Source organism: Plasmodium fragile, assembly GCF_000956335.1.
Source record: "Plasmodium fragile strain nilgiri unplaced genomic scaffold supercont1.23, whole genome shotgun sequence".
Classification (NCBI taxonomy): Eukaryota; Apicomplexa; class Aconoidasida; order Haemosporida; family Plasmodiidae; genus Plasmodium; species Plasmodium fragile.
In genome coordinates this window covers 183,100-205,335 of record NW_012192603.1, presented here as the reverse complement: position 1 = coordinate 205,335, position 22,236 = coordinate 183,100, and the positions used below count along the sequence as shown (strand labels likewise).

At 41.6% G+C, this 22,236-nt stretch overlaps 4 protein-coding genes across 4 annotated transcripts; 2 read left to right on the top strand and 2 right to left on the bottom strand.

Moving 5' to 3' along the window:
• Nucleotides 1-123: 123 nt before the first annotated feature.
• AK88_02392 (uncharacterized protein) lies at nucleotides 124-3,360 on the top strand (the record flags this gene model as incomplete). Its single annotated transcript, XM_012480023.1, has 1 exon — nucleotides 124-3,360. One exon carries the CDS (start codon nucleotides 124-126, stop codon nucleotides 3,358-3,360), a length of 3,237 nt encoding a protein of 1,078 aa, XP_012335446.1.
• A 2,926-nt stretch (nucleotides 3,361-6,286) lies between these two features.
• On the top strand, nucleotides 6,287-18,805 carry AK88_02391 (uncharacterized protein; the record flags this gene model as incomplete). Its single annotated transcript, XM_012480022.1, has 4 exons — nucleotides 6,287-7,164; nucleotides 7,324-8,374; nucleotides 9,316-9,383; nucleotides 9,529-18,805. The coding sequence occupies 4 exons, from the start codon at nucleotides 6,287-6,289 to the stop codon at nucleotides 18,803-18,805; spliced, it is 11,274 nt and encodes a 3,757-aa protein (XP_012335445.1).
• A 526-nt stretch (nucleotides 18,806-19,331) lies between these two features.
• Nucleotides 19,332-19,775, bottom strand: AK88_02390 (uncharacterized protein; the record flags this gene model as incomplete). The annotated part of the gene is made up of 1 exon (XM_012480021.1): nucleotides 19,332-19,775. One exon carries the CDS (start codon nucleotides 19,773-19,775, stop codon nucleotides 19,332-19,334), a length of 444 nt encoding a protein of 147 aa, XP_012335444.1.
• Nucleotides 19,776-21,401: 1,626 nt separating this feature from the next.
• AK88_02389 (uncharacterized protein) lies at nucleotides 21,402-21,972 on the bottom strand (the record flags this gene model as incomplete). Its single annotated transcript, XM_012480020.1, has 2 exons — nucleotides 21,402-21,680; nucleotides 21,865-21,972. 2 exons carry the CDS (start codon nucleotides 21,970-21,972, stop codon nucleotides 21,402-21,404), a joined length of 387 nt encoding a protein of 128 aa, XP_012335443.1.
• Between the last annotated feature and the right edge of the window lie 264 nt (nucleotides 21,973-22,236).

Sequence of the window (22,236 nt, the reverse complement as noted above, 5' to 3'; positions counted from 1 at the left end):
GGAGAAGGACACCGTGTACTGCGTGGGTGAGCGGGCTATGTTTTTCTGGCCCTGCTACAGACCACCCTTCTACGCTTTCATTCCACGATTTCACACCACCCCTCCTAAATCACGCTTGGCAAGATGCTCGATATATCAGATGAACAAAGCGCGCTGCAAATAAAGTTCTTAAAGGCGCTTGATCTGTTCTGCATTTTTAAGTTTATTATCACCAATGATGTAAAGATACACGAAAGGGAAACGTACGAACTGTTGAGAACCATCCTCAATTCGTATTCACTCATTAGTATAAAAACTCCGTCTAAGGAAATATTTTCTGAAGCGGAAAAAATATACCAAAAGTATTTTTGCTGCAATGGGGAGGACACGAGCACATCTGCCTCTGCGGGTTGTGCAACGAAACTCGTGCCAGACTCGGAGCAAGTTCAGCGACATGACCTGACTGCCCTGAACAGCGACACGTGCAAGGGGTTCAGCGATGCGTGCGAAGGGGTGAGAGACACCTACAAAGCGGCGAACAAGACATGCGATGCGACGAGCAAGACATGCCACGGTTTGAACAACACATACGAGGGCGCGAACAACGCAGCGGAAATCTTCACAAATGACTCCCTCTTCTCGAAACACCTAAGTAACAAACAAATATTTCAATTTTTTAAATTCCCTAAAAGCAAAAAAGTGGCAGACTACGTCAACAAGTGTTGCGTGGACGAACTCATAAACGAGCCATTAAATATAAATGTAGGCTTCGTCAAATTTGATAAAAAAAAAACAAGAAAAAAAAAAAGGAAGAGACCAAAAAAAGGGACTCTAAACATTCCTACAAACGTGTGTAAATATAGCAGCGATTCAGGGATACGTAATTCTCGCCAAAAAAACTCTTGTAGTTGTTTCCACGAATCAAAAGAAAACTCAAAAATTTTTACAAATGATTTTAAAAAAGTGGTGAATGAAGCAGATCTATCCGTTTCTGATTCCTCTGAACTATTTTCAAATTTGAGAAACCCGTTTGTTAAGGTTCCTGCGGCAAGCTACTTCGGCTTGAACAACCCCAACTGCAGCAACTCTGAAGATGAATCTGATTATAACTACTACAGCGAGAATACCAATAGGGAGGACGCGGGCAAGGACCCCCACAGGAATAGAAACGTCAAGCTGCGAAATCAATACCTCTCCGTCAAGCTCTCCCTGTACAACTCGCGCCTGTGCAATAGCGGCGGGAAGGCCTGCCCTGTGGGGGCCACAGACACTGGCGTGTTCAACACGGACAACCCGCACAACGCGGTTAAGGTCACTAACCAAGCGCACCACGCCCATTATGATAACAGGGAGAACGGCGCAAACCACTTTTACGACGAGACCTCCATGTGCTTCAACCACTTCCACAAAATACACAACATTCTCAACCGAGACCCCAACGGGTTACGAAAAATAAAAATTATGTTAAAAAAAGATATCGGAACCATTAGCATATCCCCATTCTTCATAAACTTTGACTGGACCAGAATATTTGAAAAAGTCTGCAGAGCTTTTAACATCACCAATTTTGATTACAAAAACCAAGGAATCTACTATATTATAAATTCCTGTTTCAGCACAGCAGCAGCAAGGGAAATTGTAAAACACATTTTCCTCGACGACCTTTATGAGCAGCAGGAAATATTTGATAGCGAAATGAATGGCAAAAAAAATGCCAAGAAAAAAAATTTGCTCAAGATGAGGAATAAAGAACATGTGTTGGAAATTCTAGACGATGAGAAAAGGATTAACGTCTTGTATTTTATTAATCGCTTTTTGTATTCGCAAAAGACACCGCTCTCCAATTTGTTCACAAGTCATTGTTTGGAGAGTGGCAAGCGTGGGGAGGACGCGCGCTTGGAGAGGTCAAGACGGTGCAATGACTCTGCCCAGCCACCCGCACCGCTGCAGGCCAGCCAAGCGTGCGAGCCAGACGACGACCCCCCCTTCGACGAACTCACCATCGATTACCTACTATTCCTGATGATCTTCGAAAATAAAATGGACAAGACATTTCACAAATACCTGATGCAAAAAATTGACTCATGCAGAGACTACTTGCTAGAAGAAGGGCAGGATAAAACCACCCACGTCTCCGCCTCCACCGCATCCTCCTTTCATGCTCAACCGAACTCGAGTGCCTCTCATCACAATGTTCAGGAGATTAAAACTAGTTCCTCCAACCTGCATGAGAAGGAAGAAAAGAAGCAGGCGAACGATACGCATCCATCAGATGCTAAGCAAAATGATCTTGAGGAGTTTAAACGGGGGGAAACTTCTGTTGGAAAAGTTGAAGGAAACCACAATCTTCATGACGGTGACAAAATGGAAGTGGCTTTACCTTCGGGTGGGAAGTACACCTCATCCAACATCAACGGGGAGTTCACTTCCATGGGATCGATTACGTCCCTCAAGTCATTCACGACACAGGCCACCATAACGACGCAGGATAGTATCTCCACGCAGACTGCCATGTCAGCGAACCCTACCATCTGTCGGCAGGCCACAAACGGGATACAAGACGAAACTGTAAATTCCCCTCCCCAACACGTACCATACATCCAATCCAACTCGAACGAATTGCAAAAAAAAACAAAACTTTTAAAAAAAACGAATGAAGAATTGGCTGATTGCACTAAAAGCACGATAATGGTTGGCTACAAAGATATGGAAAAAGGAAGTGAAAAGGATGAACACAATCATTACCAACAATTAAAAAACACAGATCTTCCATCTGACATGGAATCGAAATATATAAGTAAAGCAAAAGACAAATCGGATGTTCAAAACGAATTAACCCTCCTCAAGTGCATAAGACCCTTCCCAACAGTCTATTGGCTAATAAATAAAAATATGTGTGGGTACATTTCCCACTTGGAAAAAATGAATATAATAAAAAAGATAGAATACTTTATAAATTGCAAAAAGGAAGAAGAATTCCGCCTACTCAGATATTATCTCATTTATGACCATCTCAAATATATAATAATTCGATTAAGACATATCCACAAAAGGATCTTGCGCTTCTTTTACAACCTATTTTTAAATAGCCTTAATTTTAAGAAACAGTTCACACCGGATGAGGGCAACGATTCTATATCTTCCATTTATACAAGTTCATTTGACTTCTCCCCCCACATTTTAAATAAATTCACACATACCTATCAGATTGACTCTCAAGTGATTACCGAGATCCTTCGCAAAATAAACACTTTACGGGTTAAAGGAATTGGAGGAATTTCAAATTTCTTAACCGTTAAATGTATACACCTTTATTTTGCTTCTCATTTGTCTTACCCAAACACTATTGGCTATATTTTGGAAGAGTTGTTCAAGTCCTGACTCTTCTCCGTTTTTCCTCTTCTCCTGAGTTGCACCGCCAGCCTCCTCCCCCCCACACACACAGTCCCCTGTTGAGAGAATCTCCTTATGAGAAGGGAATTCCCTACCCCTCCCAAAAAAAAAGATGCGATTCGAGATGTACATCCATCTGCTCACATTTATTGCTGCGTCATTTTTACACGCCATTTTGCTACACATGCATCCCATCCTGATTGCAAATCGAATGTGAGCTTCGGACATAATGTGGGGTTGGCCGTGCTTCTGCCACATCTTGTTAGCTATACGAAGTGAGTCACTCCGTGAACACTTCACACCCCCTACTCTTTCTCCTTTCCATATGCTTCATCATTCGCCCTTTCCGTTTCATGTTTGTCCTTTGTCCTCCACGTGGCGACATTACCGCGCGGTGCACCCCTTTTCTCTTTTAAGTTCCCAACGATGGAAATAACTTTTTTTTTTTTTTTTTTTATCACCTTTTGTCAACGGAATATGCTTCCCTAGTAAAAAGGGAACACTTAACACGAACGGGGGGTGGATAGGGACTATCCCCCAAATGAGAATGCCTTCCTCCTCATTATTGGCCCCCCAAAGCATGTCAAAAAGTTGGCCTACAAAATAAAAACGGTCCACAGCGTAGCAACATTTCATACACACTGCATGCTCGATTGAGGAATGCCTCTCACGTTTGCAGCGAAGTTTACGTAGTTGTTGCAGTTGTGGCAGTTTGTTGCCTTGAATCTGCCCCTTTTTACGAAAGAACAAATACGCTTATGTAGGGCCCTGGTTCGAATGTATAAGAAGTGGAGCATCTCCTCTCTGTTTCCCCCGTTTTTATGCCACCCGCACATATTACAACACTGCCAAAGGCAGCTACAAGAATAACTGCATGGGGGTTCACGCACAAAATGTGCACAAGATGGAGACGCGTAAACATGGGCCACGCGACGCCCTACAACACATGGGAGTTCCAGTAATGTTTCCCTCTCTAGTGTGAGCATTTTTACGTTCATATGGAACGTGCAGCCTAGCCCTTTCGCTACAGGGTTCTCCTCATTCCAGCACAGCAGAGTACGCAGACAAAACTGTGCCACTTTTTTTTGTGCATATATATTCCCAATTAAGTAACGTTGCGCGCGCGTCACCCAAGTTATGTGGGTATATGTACCCATGCGAGACACACCTCAATAGGACCCACTGTGCCCCCCAGAGAATTTACTACTTGGAAATGTTTTGGAGGGAGGTACAGCAAAAAAAAAAAAAGAATAAAAAATAAATCACGAGAAACAATACACTCGCTAATCGGCAGTTGTCCCCCTCGCCTTCTATCCCCTGGAGTTCCGTTCCCGCTGCAACTTTTATTTACATAAGCGCCTTTTGCGCCATTTTGTTTTCGTCATTTTTTTTTTCACCATTTTCATACACTTGCAAATGCAACACGCGCGTGTCAATGTGTTATTTGAAAGTATGCCCGCTGAAGGGTTCTTAAAAGGTGTTATTCTTTTTTCCCCTTTACTTTTGTTCTTTTTTATTTTCCTCATTTTTTTGTTGTTTTTTCCTTGTTTTTTTTTTTTTTGCTGCACTGGCTGCCTGTTTTTTTTTTATATTTTATTTTTTTTTTTTTCCTTCCCCACAATTCCCCAGCCATATAATTGCCACACGTATATTTTAACATGTACTGATTTTGTAGGCCGCATGAGAATATTTATTTTTTTTTTTTTTAAGCCATGCTCTGGCACGCCGTGCGCCAAAAGCACAAATTGACTGTGCCACATACATAAACAGCCGGTCAAACGTCGTATGGGAAGTGTTACGGTTTATGCATTATACGAATGTAGCATTTGCATTTTTGCCCTGTCGTATTGTTTTGTACACTGCATATTTCCCGTCGCAAATGGAACGAGGTCAATTTCCTTTCCAAGCCAAACTTGCATAAGCTCTGCAAAACTGCGCATACCACGGCGACAGCTTTTTTATATTACCTCTCACTTACGTTTGCTTTGCACTTTCGTGTTTTTTTGTACCCCCTTTATGTACTTCCCCCTGTTTTTTACTGGCCACACGTAAATTTCTCGAACGTTTTTACATAGAACTGTTTGACCCATGTTTTGTGACAGTATTTTTTTTTTTTTTTTTTTTTATTTAAATTTCCCACCATGTACCAACTCCACGTATTCGGCATACGTGAAAAACGCAACATTTTTAACTGAAAATAATTAACTCTGCAAAATGAGCCTATGCATGAGCGGCCCCCATTCTACAGCTTGGCGCGAAAGCGGCCGTTAAAAGCGTTTTTCTCCGTGGACCTGTCGCACAGTCAAGGGACTGAGCCTGACCACCGGACGAGCAAAGGCAGGACGGTGAGCAACCCTGCCCATTCGGTCATTCGGTTAAACGTTTCTCGCAGGAAGGAAAAAAAAAAAAAAAAAGAGAAAAGCTCAACGAGGCATTTTCTTTTTTTTTTCACCCATTACCTGCCCACATCTCATCCCATTAATCATTCCACGAGTACCCCTTTTTGTTAAATACACTTCTACATTCGTGCGTATGCATTTTATTTACCACACCACCCCCCTGTGTTGCTGCATCTCATGCATATGTTTTTGTACCGCCTTCTATGTGTTTCTCCCCCTCGACGCATACCTTCACCAACGGTAAAAGGGACAAATATACTTTGCTCCGTTGTGTGCCGAGGCAAGGGAGACGAGCACACGTATGTTGCTTTTTCTAACCCCCTTCCTGAGTGAACACCACCACTTGTACATGTGGGAATTTCCCCCACAGTAGCACATCTGCAAAACGTGTCCACGCGTAAAAGCGGGAAGGGGCACACATATAGGTACAAACGTCGGGAGAACACACTCTCCCGCTGTTCCTACACATAGCCCCCTTCCGCATAACGACTGCTATTATATGCGCTGCTGGAAAAATGTACCTGAGCAAGGAGAAGAAGGAGCATGAGGAGGAGGGGAAACGAGCTGTGGGAGCAAAAAACCCATCGAGTCAAAGGAATAGGAAGTATGGAAGAAATGCAAAACATCCCGCATCAGTATATAACAACAGATATATTAATAAATTTCATAAACGAAATAATGACCTCCGGACAAAAAAGGGAAATCATGGGATGATGAGCTTTGGTAATTTATCCCTAAATAGTACCCATCAACATATGAAGGCAGAAAATATAAAAAACAACCAAGTGTATTTTAATAAAAATAACATCACTAGAGGTAGCAAGGAAAATACAAGAACTACAGTGTATAAAAAAAATTACTTTGGTCATGACAATATTAATTATAACACTTTTATAAATTCACAAACATCCGTCTGTTCATTTCATATAGAAAAAACAGAAGAGGATATAAAAAATCAACACAAATTTAACGAAACTGTGTATAGAAGTAATGACACAAATGTTGTTACAGAAGTGAGCAACTCTCCCTTCCCTTCTTTTGTTGAAGAAGTCAATTTTACAAATCATCTAGTTCAGTTATCTGCCATTCTTATCCTTTCCAATAATGATAAAATTTTTAACAATTTAGAATTTGAGGGAAAGACTAATCCCTCTCCTAACGATTGTAATTTGTGCATATACGTTAATGTAATAAATAAGTCCACCCCTCAATATTATAAGCAACTTTATCCTGTGTCCTATAATTTTAAAAATCGGCTTCTCTTTGCTACGCCAAGTAGCTCCTCCGTTGTCGATTCATCTCTCCTCGTGGACAAAATAATTATCAAGGGCAATTTCAAAACCCTCTCTCTCATCGTTCTAGGCCAACCGGAGGAAATAACCGAAGCGTTAATGTAAGTACATAGTAGGGAAGCGGCCGTCAACTGTTTATTACCAATTCATCCCTTGCTCACTATTTAACGCGCGGGCTAACCTTTTACACACACACACACAGCCCATGTCGCAGTAACAATTTTACATACCACCCATCATACATACACCCTTTTGTGCAGATCCTACCGAGAAAACCTCCTCGACGGAAACCTCAGGAGCAAGATCGGCGAAGATACACTCGACGTTGAAAATATAGACCTGGAGAAGGACGACTTCTATGTCCCCAGGAGACCAGTCGATATCAGGACGTATAACATTAACACGCTCATTGATGAGAAGCTCATTTCGAATCAGCCCAGTGAGGGAAATTATTTTGAAAAAATTGATTGGCCCCTCGGGGGTGCCCAGGATGAAGGGGTCGGAAGAAGCAAACTTGGTGGAATTGGTCAAATGGGCCAAACTGGAGAAGCGCGCTACCCACAGCATCTCCTACAACTGAACCACCTGTGTGACCTCCTAGAGGAACAGTTCCTAAAAAATAATGCGCATCAGATTGGAAACTCAAATTGTGATGATGCCGTGAAAAGCGAAGAAAATGAAACAAGTCATAATAATCCCCTAGAGGGGAAGCAAACAAGTGGAGAAAACATCGAATCACAACAAGAAAAACAAACAGAAGAACACAACAGTGATGTGCATGACATGAGTGGAGAGGAAAGTGAAACAACTTCCTCCAAAAAAGACACCATGCCATCCTTCATACCACCCGATAATGAACTCATAATAAAGATACTAAACGAGTTTACTGAAATGTACAAAATAAAAAAACACATTTCCAAGGATAATTCTATAACCTGTAGGAAAATTATTAAATATGGAATGATGTGGATGTTCTACATTTTAAATCAAATAAAAAAAGATCAAAACAACTTCCTTTTGAACTATGCAAAGTACACCGAAATTAAGACCTACGATATATTAGGCTGTTTGTTATTACTTAGGAGATGTGCACTGTATTCCGAACTAGCCAAAGACCTAATTCATATGAATTTTAATGCGCATATGATTTATATGGACACCCAACGTCCCCATGTCCTGATCAATTTAGTTGACATGCTCAGTGTTAATAATGTTTACTTCTTTTCCTCCTGGAAAATTAAGACCTCCATTTTGAAATCGCTCATCGCGCTGATATCAGATGCCTACGTCATGAGCCACTTTTGCAGCTATGTAAGTTGAAAAAAAAAAAAAAAAAACGAGAGAGGCGCTCGTGTGCTTCTAGAGATACGCCCTGCTGGGCCCCAACCATTTTGCGCGTTTCCCCCCCTGAGCGTACATTCCTATATATATGCCATGTAGAGAAGCGCGTTCGTGTGTTTGTATTGGCTTCCGATTGTGTTGTGCAGCACAAACATGTCTATCTGGTGCAGCGTTGTGGAAGATCGCCTTGCGCGTTGTCCCACCATTCTTATGTATGTTTTGTAAGCACACAGAAGGCAATTTTTTTTTTGTTTCATTTTTTTCTAGATGTCCTGCGTGAGGCAAACAATACGATGCGGGCCTTCCCGCTCCATTTAGGTCCCATTGCCTAGTATATTTTTGCCCCCGCCATACAACGACCACACGGTTTACGTGCCCAACGCATTTTAAATGACTCATTTGTTTTCCGTTTTGTCTTACTCATCCCCACTCGACACCTTCGTTCTTGCACCATCATCATCACTCTCGCCACCCCCCGAGCACACCTGCGCCAGTTCACTTGTTTGCTACGTAAAGCACGCTGCGCCATTTTGTGAGTTTGCCTCTTCTCTTTTCTCATCTGGGAACAACATTCCGCGAAGGGGAGATGAAGCCTATTTGAAAACTTTCGCCTAAATTTTCACATCCATGCGAGAATGCATATTTATGAAGCTAGACAGTGGGGGGTACCGCGAAACTGCTTCTCAAATCTGCAATTTTGTTTTGTTCTTTTTGGGGTGGGAACAGCAATTGGGGCAAGTGCGACGTGGCACTGTGCAAATACACATTTTCCCAGTATGAGTGAACGTGTGCATGTGGTGTGTCCGACCGCGCCTGTCCAGTCAGCAGCGCAGGGAAAGCGAACAACAAATGATAACGCGTATTATTCTGTTACTCATTTTTTTTTTTTTTTTTTTTTCTCCCCCCTGCAGATGGACGAGAATGGAGAAACCCCGTACCAGAAATTGCTCAAGCTGTCCGAAAGCAACAAAATGAAGAGGTAAGCCAAGCCGTCCGCGTAGCCCCGCGGGTCCTTTTTTTTGGCCTAGCAGTAGCTACCCTGTGGCGTGATGTTGTCTGAACGCAGTGGTGTTTTCACCAAGTTTTCCACATATGCCCATTCCGCATTGCCATCCCCACCGTAGGTACAACGTGAAGAGGCTGCTCGGAATTATCCTCTGCAGAGTGAAGTTGTATGAACACATCAGCAGCTTCGAAAGGGCCGTAATGCACATCGTCGCGCAGAGGAAGAGCTACGATAAGAAGCTCTTTAACCAATCCGTCACGTCTAAGCTAATATATGAGTTGAAGAATGTACACAAAGAATTATTTCAACACAGCTGTAGACCAGAGAGTAAAAACAGTTGCTACGACGAACCATACGAAGAGGAAATTTTTATTTTAGATGAAAAAAAGAAAAAAAAAAAAAATTATTACCTGCACAAATTACATCATTATGTCCTTTCGTATTTAAAGCGAAATAAATTTTTCATTCTTTTTCTATACATTTTAAAAGAATTCGAAATTTATTTAAAAAGCTCCCTATTTTTAAATTCGTATGACATTGCTTTTGTAACGGCTGTGAACGACTTTCTCTTTTATTTCCTGAACTGTTCAGGTGGAATTAATTTCCTACTAAATTACAATTTCACGATTTTCGAGAAATTGTACAAAAGCATATGTCTACTTATAAATAAAAAAATGAAAGAGCTCAATGGAAAGGTAAATCACTTGATGACAGGGCAAGAGGATGGCCCAGGCACTGACCAAATGATCGATTCCACCAGAAACAAAGGCGCGGACAATCCTGAGCTTTCAAATGTCGGGGCCAAAATTCAACTCTTTAAAACAAAGTCAAATGAATCTGCATCAAATTCGTATGACAGCGCGAGTGAAGCGAAAGATGGCAGGACGGAGAAGGCCACTGAAAATGACCCATCCTCCTACGACTTTGAGGACCCATATGGCGAACGTGGTCAAGTCAGGGGGACCAAGACCCTGCCCGAGGAGGACGACACAATCGACGAAGGGGGTGTAGGTACCAGGGGCAATATGGATAACGCGTACAGCGGAGTAGGAGCAGTAGGAGGGAACCTTGCCGCAGCCAACTCCCCTTACGAAAGGGATGACCCAAACGCAAGCGCGGAGAATATGAAACACAATTTCATATTCAACGAGAAGAACTTCTTCTATGACAACTCCAAGTGCATGTACACCTACAACGATGTGTTGAGGAACAGGGACCTTTCAGACGATCAGTACCTCGATGGGTTTAACTACAAAGATATGAAGAATGCTAGAAATTACTGCTCATACATATTATGCGCCTTGAAGACCTTTTTCAAGACGAACCTCCTAATTGAACTCTTCTTCAATTCTGGAGGTAACATATCCTTGGAACATTTAAAATTTTTTAACGTCCTAAGTTCTTATCCCCTGCCAAAGTTAGCCCTCTTCAACAATGATAATTTTTATTACTTGTTCCTGCATCTCATTCATTTGTTGTATTACTTTATCTACATGGAAAAGTTATACGAAGAAGGTCTTCTTACTGGGGACCCAACAAGTACCAAGTCCAATTGTACGAATCATGGCCAAGAAGACGAAGGGAGAGAAGACCTAGACAACGACACGGAGGGAAAGCGTAATGAGGCACAGTCATCCCCAATAGACACATTAACCGATATGGATAAAACAAACCCACTGAGCAACTCTCATGTGAGCAGCAACACCAACGAATGCATCTTAGTCACCATCAGATACCTCATTGGAATTATTTACAATTTAATTTTTTACGATGAATCTGGGCACTATGTGTACCACCTGGGCTACTCCATATATGTGTGCCTGGAAGAAATGAAAAACATTACTGGGGAGGTGAAAATGAACAAAGACTACTCCTTTGGTAATCTGAATAATATTTTTCCAAACAAAATTCTTCTGAAAAATTATCTAAGTAACGACAAACTGTTTTATAATAACTACTTCTACCTGTATGACAACTTGAAGGGATTGTACTCCGAGCTCTATCGCTATGAGAAGAAGAAGTTCAACGAAATGTCCCCCGCGAGAAAGAAGGAGCTCTACGAAGGTAAGCTCCTCAACGTGCTTAGTAACACACACGAGGCCGCTAACAAACAGGAGGAAGACCTCAGCGCCCCTGCGCAAAGCCTGCTAGACCAAATCAAGGAACGCATAAAGAAAAAGGAAAAAATGTACCTGGACTTACCACCCCTAAAGTCAACCTACACACCAAATGTCACAAAAATAATCGAAAGCTGCAAAGTGGAAAAGGATAACAAGTACGCACTTAGAAAATCAAAGGAGTTAAATAATTACAACTGCAAGCTGCACAACGACATTTATATAAACAACTCTTCGAAGAATTGCTCTCGCCTCGGTAGTGGAAGCAGCACAAATAACCAATACGTAGAATTGCTAGAAGAATTGGATGATACCCCCACAGAGAGTTACCCCCCACATAGAAAAATAGACACTTCCACATATCCCTTTCTACCACTAAACTTGCTTTACTACTACATGAATTTGTGCCCAAATGTAAATTTCTTTTCCAAGTTATATGATGAAAATGGGCTTAGAGAAAAGGGCGCACTGGAGGGGGAAGACGATGAAAAGTACATGCTGCAACAACAAGAGGGAGATATTTTTTACCTTAACAGGCAAGGTGTTTTTCATAGCGATGAACTGCACCACAAGAATTATATATTTTTGAAAAATGATAAAATTGATGAGACGAACAAGCCTATACGGGGCGAAACGTCCAAGGACAGGAAAAACATAAACCGCAATAGTGCTAATTACAGCGATAACAACGGCGGTGACAACAACACCCTGCTCAGTGGTTCAGGTCAGCAGGAAGACGGAGCCTTCTTAGCCAACGCCAATTACGTAAGCAAGTACGAACATGGAGATTTCAAAAACATAGGGACGATACTCTACAGGGAAAATAACCTCGAATTCATAATAAAATTAATAACCAAGTGTATCTTCTACCTAAATGGAAACACATTCAAATTGGCTCTCCTCAATTTTAACAAAATGAGCGGAAGAGTACTCTATAAAATTTTGAAACATCGACGAAAAACACTCTTCCTAGTAAAATCAATTCTAAACATCCTTTTAAATTTCTTCTACAATTTAACAAGTAATTCTAATTCTATTTCTTTAAAGTCATATAGAAATAGCGAGCTGTTTTACTCTCTCCTTTTTCTGTTGAACAAGTTGCTTAGCTTTACTGACTGGTTGGGATCCAATAACACATCGGAGTGCAATCACCATTCTTCGGTTTTCCTTCTAAGATATAACATCATTTATTTGCTTCGCATTTTTTACTTATGGTTTAATAAAACAAGTGATAACCAGTCTTTCCTCTTTCGCTGTGTTTTGAAGTATACAAGAATTCTACCTTCCTTTAGTACATCTGGCATGCTCTTGATTCTAACCTTTTTCGATTTAAAAAATATTTTTCCAGATTATATTTACTCCTTTTTCCTTGCCAAAAATTTGAAGGGCATTTGCTACGACGCTGACAAAGCGGGTGCATCTTTGGAGGAGCTCGCCAAGGAGCAACAGAATCAAATGCAACAGAGAGGAGACCCCCAGGGCCAGGACATGCAAATGGAAGATTCGGAATGGGAGGAAGTAACCGACGTGGGAGAATCGGAAGAGAATTGCGAAGATGACGACGTCGATAAGGTGAAGCAGGAGTGCGCAGTTGATGTGGTGGGAGAAGCGGACACAGCAGAGGGAAATCCCAAAAGGGGAGGCAAACACACGAAAGGTAAACGTGCTGCAACCAAGGGTAGAGGTAGAAAGGGAAAGAAAAACAAAAATGACGGACAGGGATCGGAGGTAGCTAACCAACTTGATGAGGAAGCCAACCCAGAAGGGGACGCACCAAATGGTGAAACCCACCATGAAAAGGTCCAGGACCATATGGCGAATGGGGAAGAAGCCCACTCGGCAGGTCTGGAACCAAGCAGGTGCCCTCAAACAGAGGAAGAAGAAAACGAGCGCGATGTAAACCAGGACGAATTCTCGAGCCTTGCCAAATATTGCACCTCTCCGTATGACAAATGGGTGGTGTGCAGGAACAACCGCAAAACGTTTGATCGTTACGCGCTTGAGCTGGATCGCCCCTGCGATAACTTCTTGAGCGATGTGGAGGAAGATAGTAAGAAGGAAGAACAGGATGGTGGAGTGGCCAACCAAGACGGAGAACAGAAACACAACATCGCAGAATCCCTCCATGAGGACAGCCTAAGTAGAGTTAGATCGACAGCCGATACTACCCATCGTGATGAATTCAACACAGAAGGAAATGAAAACTTAAATGAAAACCCCCACACAAAATTAAGCGATGAATTGTACAATGAACAAATGGGTCAGCCAAACGACGAAGAAGACAACCAAGGAGGAAAATTAGAAAGGGTCGTTATGTACTGCAAACTGGATGACGCATTTCAAGAGAATGAAGACAAAACGTTATACCTGTGTTGCGACATAAATGTGATGAAACGAATTTTAAATGAACAACTCTGTGACCAATTCCGAGTACTCAATTTAGCGCACTCCACTGATGATCATGAAGAAATGATACAAGGCGATAAGAAAAACGCCCCACAGATGTATGCTCCTCATAACAGGTCATTAATAGGAAATTTATCCCTCAACCTTAGCGACGTAGAAGAAGAAACTAATAAAGAAAATAATAATGAGGCGGGTTCGAATAACCCTAACAATTTTAACATACTCAATGATGATAGCTTGGCCAAGAATTACATTGGAAATAACTCCAAAGGAATCTCCTTCTTATCTACACGAAAACTTGTGTGCAGAGGAGGGAAAGAACTGTCATTACATCCGAACAGCGGCAAACATGTAAACGTTGGCGGAGGAGCGGGAGATATCTCCTCCTTTTTATCCCCAGAAATTAAGGACCAGAACAGTGAAGAGGATGACCACAGCCCTCAAAACAGTTTCTCCTTCCAGAATTTCAAATCCGCGGGGAGAAGGATGACCACGGACGAAGGACCCAATAGTGATGATCCTGGTGCTGCCAATGATAACGAATTCTATCGCCCAAATAGCGACAACACGGATGAGAAATCGAATAAACCCCTTTGGGGAGAAGACTACTCCTCACAGCTGGGGTTGGAAGCAACAAGGAAAAAAACCACCTCCATCCGCGTGACGTGCCCGTATGCAATTAGAAATTTTGTAAACGAAATCGAGGAAAATTGTGCGGAACACATCCTAAAAAGGATCAGGAGAAATGAGCACCTCGCAGAGCAGCATATCAATCTAAGCAGGTTAAGCCAAGTGGAAAGAGAAAAAATATATCTAATAAAAAGGGAATTGAAAATACGAGAATATACCAATTTGGAAGATCTGTGTGATTATATCAACTTCATTGTAAGAATAAGTAAAACGAACAACGTAATTGGTCGCGCTTTAAGTACGTATTGTTGTGTTCTACTTCTTAATCACAGAATCCCTATCTTTTCGATCCTCTTTAATCACATATATAGCATTATGAACCAGTTAAAAAAGATAAACATGTATAACACGAATAGTAACGACGACCAGACAAGCATATGCATGAACAAAATAAACTTCTACTCATTCTATTCCTACAACAGCACTCAACTGAGTAACATTTTTTACACATTCAATAAGGAAATATACCTCTTGAAGGAGCTCTCCAACTTTTTTTCCTTCCTATTGGACATTTTCCACATGTCTTTTTTTAACAGCTATAAAAATACTTACAATAGGTTAATAAGACTCATTTACTTGCCAGCGAAGAAGCTTCTTGATGTCCTATACGACTTGATACGTAACTTGAATGATGTTGTTCCACAAGAGCTCATACGCTATGTGGTGAAGCTGTCCGCCACGATTTTCCGAGGATATACTTATGTGCTCTTCGTGTTCTTTAACAAGCACACCATTTTGCACAGTCAGAGAAACACCCTCCTCGCAACCTCTCCACGTGAAAGGCCAAATGAATACGCACCATTGCAGCCACAGGAGTGCCTCTTCATACAAAAGAAACGAAAACCCGCAGATCACATCACTTCGTGTCAAGACGAGCAAAAAGAGAATGCCAACACAAGTACCAACGACGAATCCTCCCTCAACCAGAAAGTATTCCTTTCATGCCCTAACTACGTAAAGTATATAAAATTTTTTATTCAATATTATGCCGAATTAATAAACACGAAAAATGTCATCGACGATGAAAACAAAAAAAAAGTGCTCTACAAATATGATCATTACGTGGATCTCAAAACGGTACATTTGTGTTTAATAAATATTTATGAAATTGTGAAGAATCGAGTTTTCTTTTTTTTCTCCTTCTTCAAAGTTCAGAGGGGGTTAGCCAACTTATTCTTTAGGTACATACACAAGTGCAAAAATGGGAAAGAAGGAAGAGGCCCATTCCTATTTAGCAAGGAGTATTCAGGGACCAAACAAAAGGGTGACGCACAAACAGCCCAGCTGCTTCCCGCATCAACCTCTTTTGAAGAAACTGAAATGGCCTTCATTCACCTATTCGACTTCTACCTAAAGCCAAACAGGCACATAAACCTCTCCTACCTGCTCGACTTTTTCTCCTGCTTGTGCAACGTCATCCAAGATATGAATTATAAAATTATTGAGCTTTATCAATACATAAATGTGATAGATATAATAATAAGTATAATTTTGCGGATTGTTGATTACAACTTCAATTCGCTCTTCATTCTCCACCACTTGGTCTCCCCCGATGCGTCACCAGTCACTCGGCACGTAAACAGGGTGATGAGGATGCACCGAGCCGAGCGACTTAGCCAAACAACAGGAGAAGGACACAATTTAGCGCAGAACAATTCGAGCAGTACCGAATGTAAAGATAAAAACGGAAACAAAGTAAACACTTTTGAAAAAAAAAAAAAAAAGACAATGCTCCTACCCAATGTGGATGACTTCAAGAAGAACTTCCTATCTAGCCTTCTCAACAGTTTGGAAAATCTGCATAGCTCGTTGAAAAAAAAACTGCATGACCAGTCACAGCAAGTGGACCCATTTAACGATCCCACTGGAGACAACTTTCAAAGCGGAAAGGGAGACGACTGTGCTGATGAGCCGGAAGGAAGCACCGACATGAATACGATGAAGCTGGATGTCAAAGCAGAACAACAGGACGAAGACGCGAATCAATCCGCATATATGAATAGGAACAAACCAAACGATGCCATAGGAACAAGTGATGCAGAGCCCCCCTTGCACCTCCTCTCAATAGCCGTTTTAAATCTTATCAGCAAAGTGAAGTCGGTAAAGGAACGTGTACTCACTTTGAATGCATGCTTCGTGCCTACTATCACGTTCAAGACCTTTCTCCTTTTCGTATGCTACGAGATGAATGAGTTGAAGAATATTTATCGAGCCCAAACTGCGAAGAGAAGCTTCTTAGCTGTGCAGGTTCCCGGGGGAGAAGCTAACCAAAAGAGGAGACGACGCAACGGGGAAGACGATGGGGTGGAAGCTGAAGTAGATAACGATAATGAGCCCAAGGAGGATATTTGCAGTGTCGAGGATGAGCGATCTGCCAATAATGCGCTGATGACAAACGACCTAGCTGTGTCTGACCCCTCCGCCACCCACACCAAGGATTGCCCCTCCCTGTGCTACTCCATCTTCAACGACGCAAACGTCACAATAAATAACCATTTCCTGTTTAAAAAACTGAGCGACGTTTTTTACGCCCCCAACATTCTTAACATAGTTACCAAGTCCTTTGAGTCCCACCAACACATAGACGACAACTACCTCATCACAATGAAGAACATGAATGCGAGCATCTCCATCCCATCTGTAAATAAAAAGTTGTATGATCACTGTTCACATCTCTTTGCTGATATACAGTCGAACATATATTTAAATGAAAACGACCAGGACAGACACAGCTTCACCCTCTTTAATGTATCACAGGAAAGTAAGTCCAAAGAGATAGACGAGCAACATGCATTGTACAATTACATAACCCTACTGAAAGAAGAAAAAAATAAATTGCAAAAGAAAAAAATGGATGCCAAAAATGTACGGGCTACTCAAACCAAAGGGGGGAAACAGTACAAGAGGGGTGACAAAAATACATTTGAAGATCATTTTAGAAACCGAAAAACTGTCTCCTCTAGGGCCCCCTCCAAGCACGTGGATGATTACGAAGCTACAAATGCCGCCAATAATGCAGCCACAACCGACGCCAACGGTAACCTAAACGCAAAGGAAAAGGAAAACGAAAAGGAAAACGAAAAAGACAATGAAAACGAAAATGAGCAAGGAGTTAGGGAAAATAACGACATGTCCCTTGACACTACAGTCAAAGGAGATATCATAGCTGGGCCAAAAGGGGGATCCAAAAATGCTACCACAAAAAATGTGCACACACAGGATAAAAACCAAATTAACAGAACTACCAACAGGCTCTACAAAACCAACAACACGAGCAACACCGGGGTTGACGGTATTGTTAATGACATTAGCGGAAACGATGTCGCTGCTATGCCCAGCAACCTGAACGCGGTGAAGAATGATATGTACGTTTCTTCTAAACCAGGGGAGAGGACCAACAAAAGGAACAATCAAAAGGGTACCGGAAGAAGGCGTGCTGATGGTTACGCATCAGGCGGTGCTAGGGGTGAGTATCAACAAGAGGCAAACTATGACGCAAACCACGACCCCAACTACGATCCAAGTTTCGAGCCAAACATGGACCACCATGACGACTACAACCAGTATGACCCACGAGATCATCTGAACAGCCACGGCTACGACATTGACGGAGAAGAACAAAACCCATACGATCCCATGAACAATTATGACAATGAAGATAATATGGTAATGAATTCGTATAACCGACCAGGTCATCATCCCAACGACCTCTACGACACGAATCACGCCCTCCACCGTTATAACAATAAAAATGATATACATATGGACGGCATGGAAAACAACATGGACACAAATGACTACCAGGTAAATTTGCACCACGATGAAAATTTTGACGTAGCCTATGGAGACCAAATTTCAAACCATAAAGAAAGTATAACCAGTGGTAATGCAAACCTGAGTAGCAGCCACATGGATAGTAACATCAATCTCGAGCAGGACAACGAAAATGGCGTGCCCAGTAAAAACTCCCAGTTTGAAGACTGCACCTGCTACAAATTCAATTTGGTTGGATGGAAGGAGTTTTCAGAGGATGGTCATAAAAATGATTTAGACGTGTGCAAAATTGTCAACAAGCCCGTTCTGCTTAGGGACCCCAGAATTAAAATGAAATTTCTTAAAATACTGGACAGACATAAAAATATAAAAGATATATTTAAAAAACTCGGCGTTGACATAAAGTGAATTCGTCATGAGAAGAAGCGCCCCCAATTACTGCAGTCTTAACGTAGCGAACCCACATCCCCTATCAACATGCAGCGCTACATGGTCAAGGAAAAAGAGAAAGCTACCAATATATCACTAACCCTCTCCCAACTCGTCGCGCATGCAAGAGCTTCCAATTGTTATGGCACAATTTTATCCTTCACCCGATGAGGGGGTCTTCTGGTAATTTGATCACCATACACAAAAGCGAATGACATAGTGAACCGCTAATTAATTTGCGTCACTTGTCACTTCAGCAATAGGGGATAGAAGATCCTTCCCCGTGTCTCTCTCCACATGCTGTTAAATCGTTCATTTTGCATAACAGTTTGCACTTTATTTTGTTTCATCTTAACCCATTTCGTTTTTTACCCCATTTTGTTTTCCCAAATTTTCTCCCCTTGCTCCCTGCTGTATAGGGGACCCGCACAAATAGTTCTTGCAGACTTCGTGCATGCTTCGCGCAAACTTGGTGCACACTTCGACCCCGTTTCCTCCTGCGTTGTCACTTCCTCCACCTCAAATGCTTCGTGTTCATTTCATCATTAGGCTTTAACAATCTCCACACCTGTGGTTTCAACAAGTGCAACTTTGTCTCATGTTGCTTTAACACACTAGCACTTCGCCTCCGGTCCATATATCCTAACTTGGTAGACATGCCAGAGTAATTACATAAAGAATGGCCTGCCTTCAAAATATGGACTAACTTCGTTAGGGTTATGATGGATGGTGTTATAAAAGCCAGTGTCTTCATAAAAGCTTCTTCGTTAAAATTCCCATCCTTTCTTAATTTCTTTAAGTACAATTCTAGCGACTTTTCATTGTTCAGGGCGGTGGTGTTGAATGGGTATATCAGTGGAAACGCTAATCTGCTTTGAAGCAAATTTATGAGCATGTTGACGCGACATATAAGGAGCGACAGTCGCTTCTCCTTCCCTGTGGCGTTCATCTTGATTTTACACGTCGATGGCAACTGGTCGCAGGGCCACCGAGAAGAAGAACAATATGGCCATTGAAAATGCCACTTTGAAAACAGCGCCCAGTTTACCTCCTACCTGTGTTCGCTACGAACATTTTCGAAAAAGGAGGAAATTGTTCAATTCGAAAATGACTCAGCAGGAGGGAAAAACGCAACATAAAAAACATATCAGATGCGTTCCAGCGGGGGGGCAAAGTTAAACAATTTGCTTCCGTCCTCGGTTTATGTAAAAAAAAAAAAAAAGAACTCACGCTCACACATTCTTCATACATACATATAATAAACGTGCAAGGGGAAAAGAACCTTCGAAAAAAAAAAAAAAAAAATCGACGACGCAATTTTTATTATAACCGTTCCGCCAACTTAGGGGTGTAGAAAATGTAATTAAGCACTAAACAGCTGTGCTATCCATTTATAATAAAAAAAGGAAAGCCTTTTTTTCCCCTTTTCTGCACACATTCGTTTAGCATCAATTTTCTCGTTCACTCATTTTGGCAAGTGCTTTTATTGAGAGTTCCCCTTCCGCTCTGGAACAATTACCTATTGGGGGAAGGGGGCTAAGTGCCTAAGACGCACCACTTGCGCGACAACACAATCTGCTCCCAACATACCGCCCTGCACATCTCTCAAACAAGGGACCCATTTTACCGTACCTTCCCCTCATGTTAACAAATGGAAAATAATCGAGTGATTCATGCGTGATGCGTCAGAGCTACGTGAACGCTACGCGAGCGGTGAACACTCTGTTGACAAAGTTACACAAAACCATAATTATCTAAATGGGTTATAAACAACAAGCCAAATGGTGAGTGACGTAAAAATGTAAATACGTGCACATACAATACAACGATGCAATCGTATTGCGCAAAAAAAAAAAAAAAAATGTACACTTTAAAAATTGCATGTAATATTGGGAGGATATATCCCAAATGGAATAAAAAAACAAAAAAAAAAAAAAAGCTTTTAAATTGTGACACATTCCATACTCTGTCCTGCGTTCCTTAATGGATGACGCCATCGTGTTCATACGGAAAGATACTTGCACATCTGGTCCGTTTCGAAATTGTTAAAAAGACGAGACCATTCTTCTACCATAGTGTGAGGCATACATGATCGGCTTGCAAAAATTTACAAAACATTTTTTTCAAGCTTAGACATTATTTGGACAAACCATCAGTCAAATTATAGCTACATAGACAAAGGGGTCATATTTGCTTGAGCGGGAGGAATCCACACATACATACGCTTGTGAGGATATTAATAGAACCATGCTGCTTCTGCCCTCCGAATTATTACTCTCCCACGTTATATATGTCAAATGCGTCCTCCCTGTGGAAGTGCCCTCCGTGCCATACAATTATTATCACTTGTTACCAGTGCCAGTTTTTTCCTTTCTCCCTAATTTTCATCTCCACATAATTGCCAAGCACAGGGGGAGGGAAAGGAAATTCATTTAAAATGTCTCTCTACACATATGCGCAGATCGAGGCGCCCATACCTTTTTCTTCGCTTCCACTTGGACATAGGCATTTTTTTTTTTTTCTTAAATTGATAAGGGTGTCCTCTCAAAAAGAACCAACTTTGCAAAACCCACTCTTAATGATGATGAATATTCCTCAATTCCCTGAGCGACTTAAAATCGTCCTCCGATGCCCCACTGTATAGTTTACTCCCCAGATGATTCTCTTCCCTTTTTAAAATGTGCAGGAGAGACTTGGCAGACTCTCTTATTTTGGTGTACGCTGCTGATGTTTCTTTAATGGTTCGATCATATTCTAAGCGTGTTTGTAGCTTCTTGGTTATACTATGGCACACTTCTTGTAGCTTTTCATTCAGCATGGCGATCTCCTTCTGCATTCTTTCTTTGTCCTCTTCCTCATGTTGGAGGTAACCGGCAAAAAGGGGGTGAGAGAAAAAGGGATGAGATGAAATTTGACAGAAGCGGGCAATTAATGAGCTTCACAAAAAAATCAGCTCATGTGTCGCTCCGAAACACCCACAAACACATGTACCCCTTGGGCCTAAAATGTGTTCACCACAACTTGTCCCATTTTTGTACCTTTAATATTTGCTCATGAATATCCTGCCTTTTTATTCGAAGCATTTCGATGCACTTGGACAGCTCGTCCTCACTTTTGATAAGCGGCATCGCCTTCTTCCGATCCATTTTTTGAACAAATGTGTTACGCACAGTTGTAAACGAATTTAGTAAGACGGGTTAACTTAAGCCGTCTTGTATTTTTTTTTTTTTTTTTTCAAAGATATTTGTGAATAAAAATAGCATTGCGATAAAGTGGTCATACTATGTAACACAAAAAAAAAAAAAAATGTCGCAAGTTTGAAGGATGGCAAATAATCATTTAAGCTGAGTGAACATTTTGCCATGCACGCCGTTGTCTATTTTTTCGGCGAGCCACATTAACATAGCGTA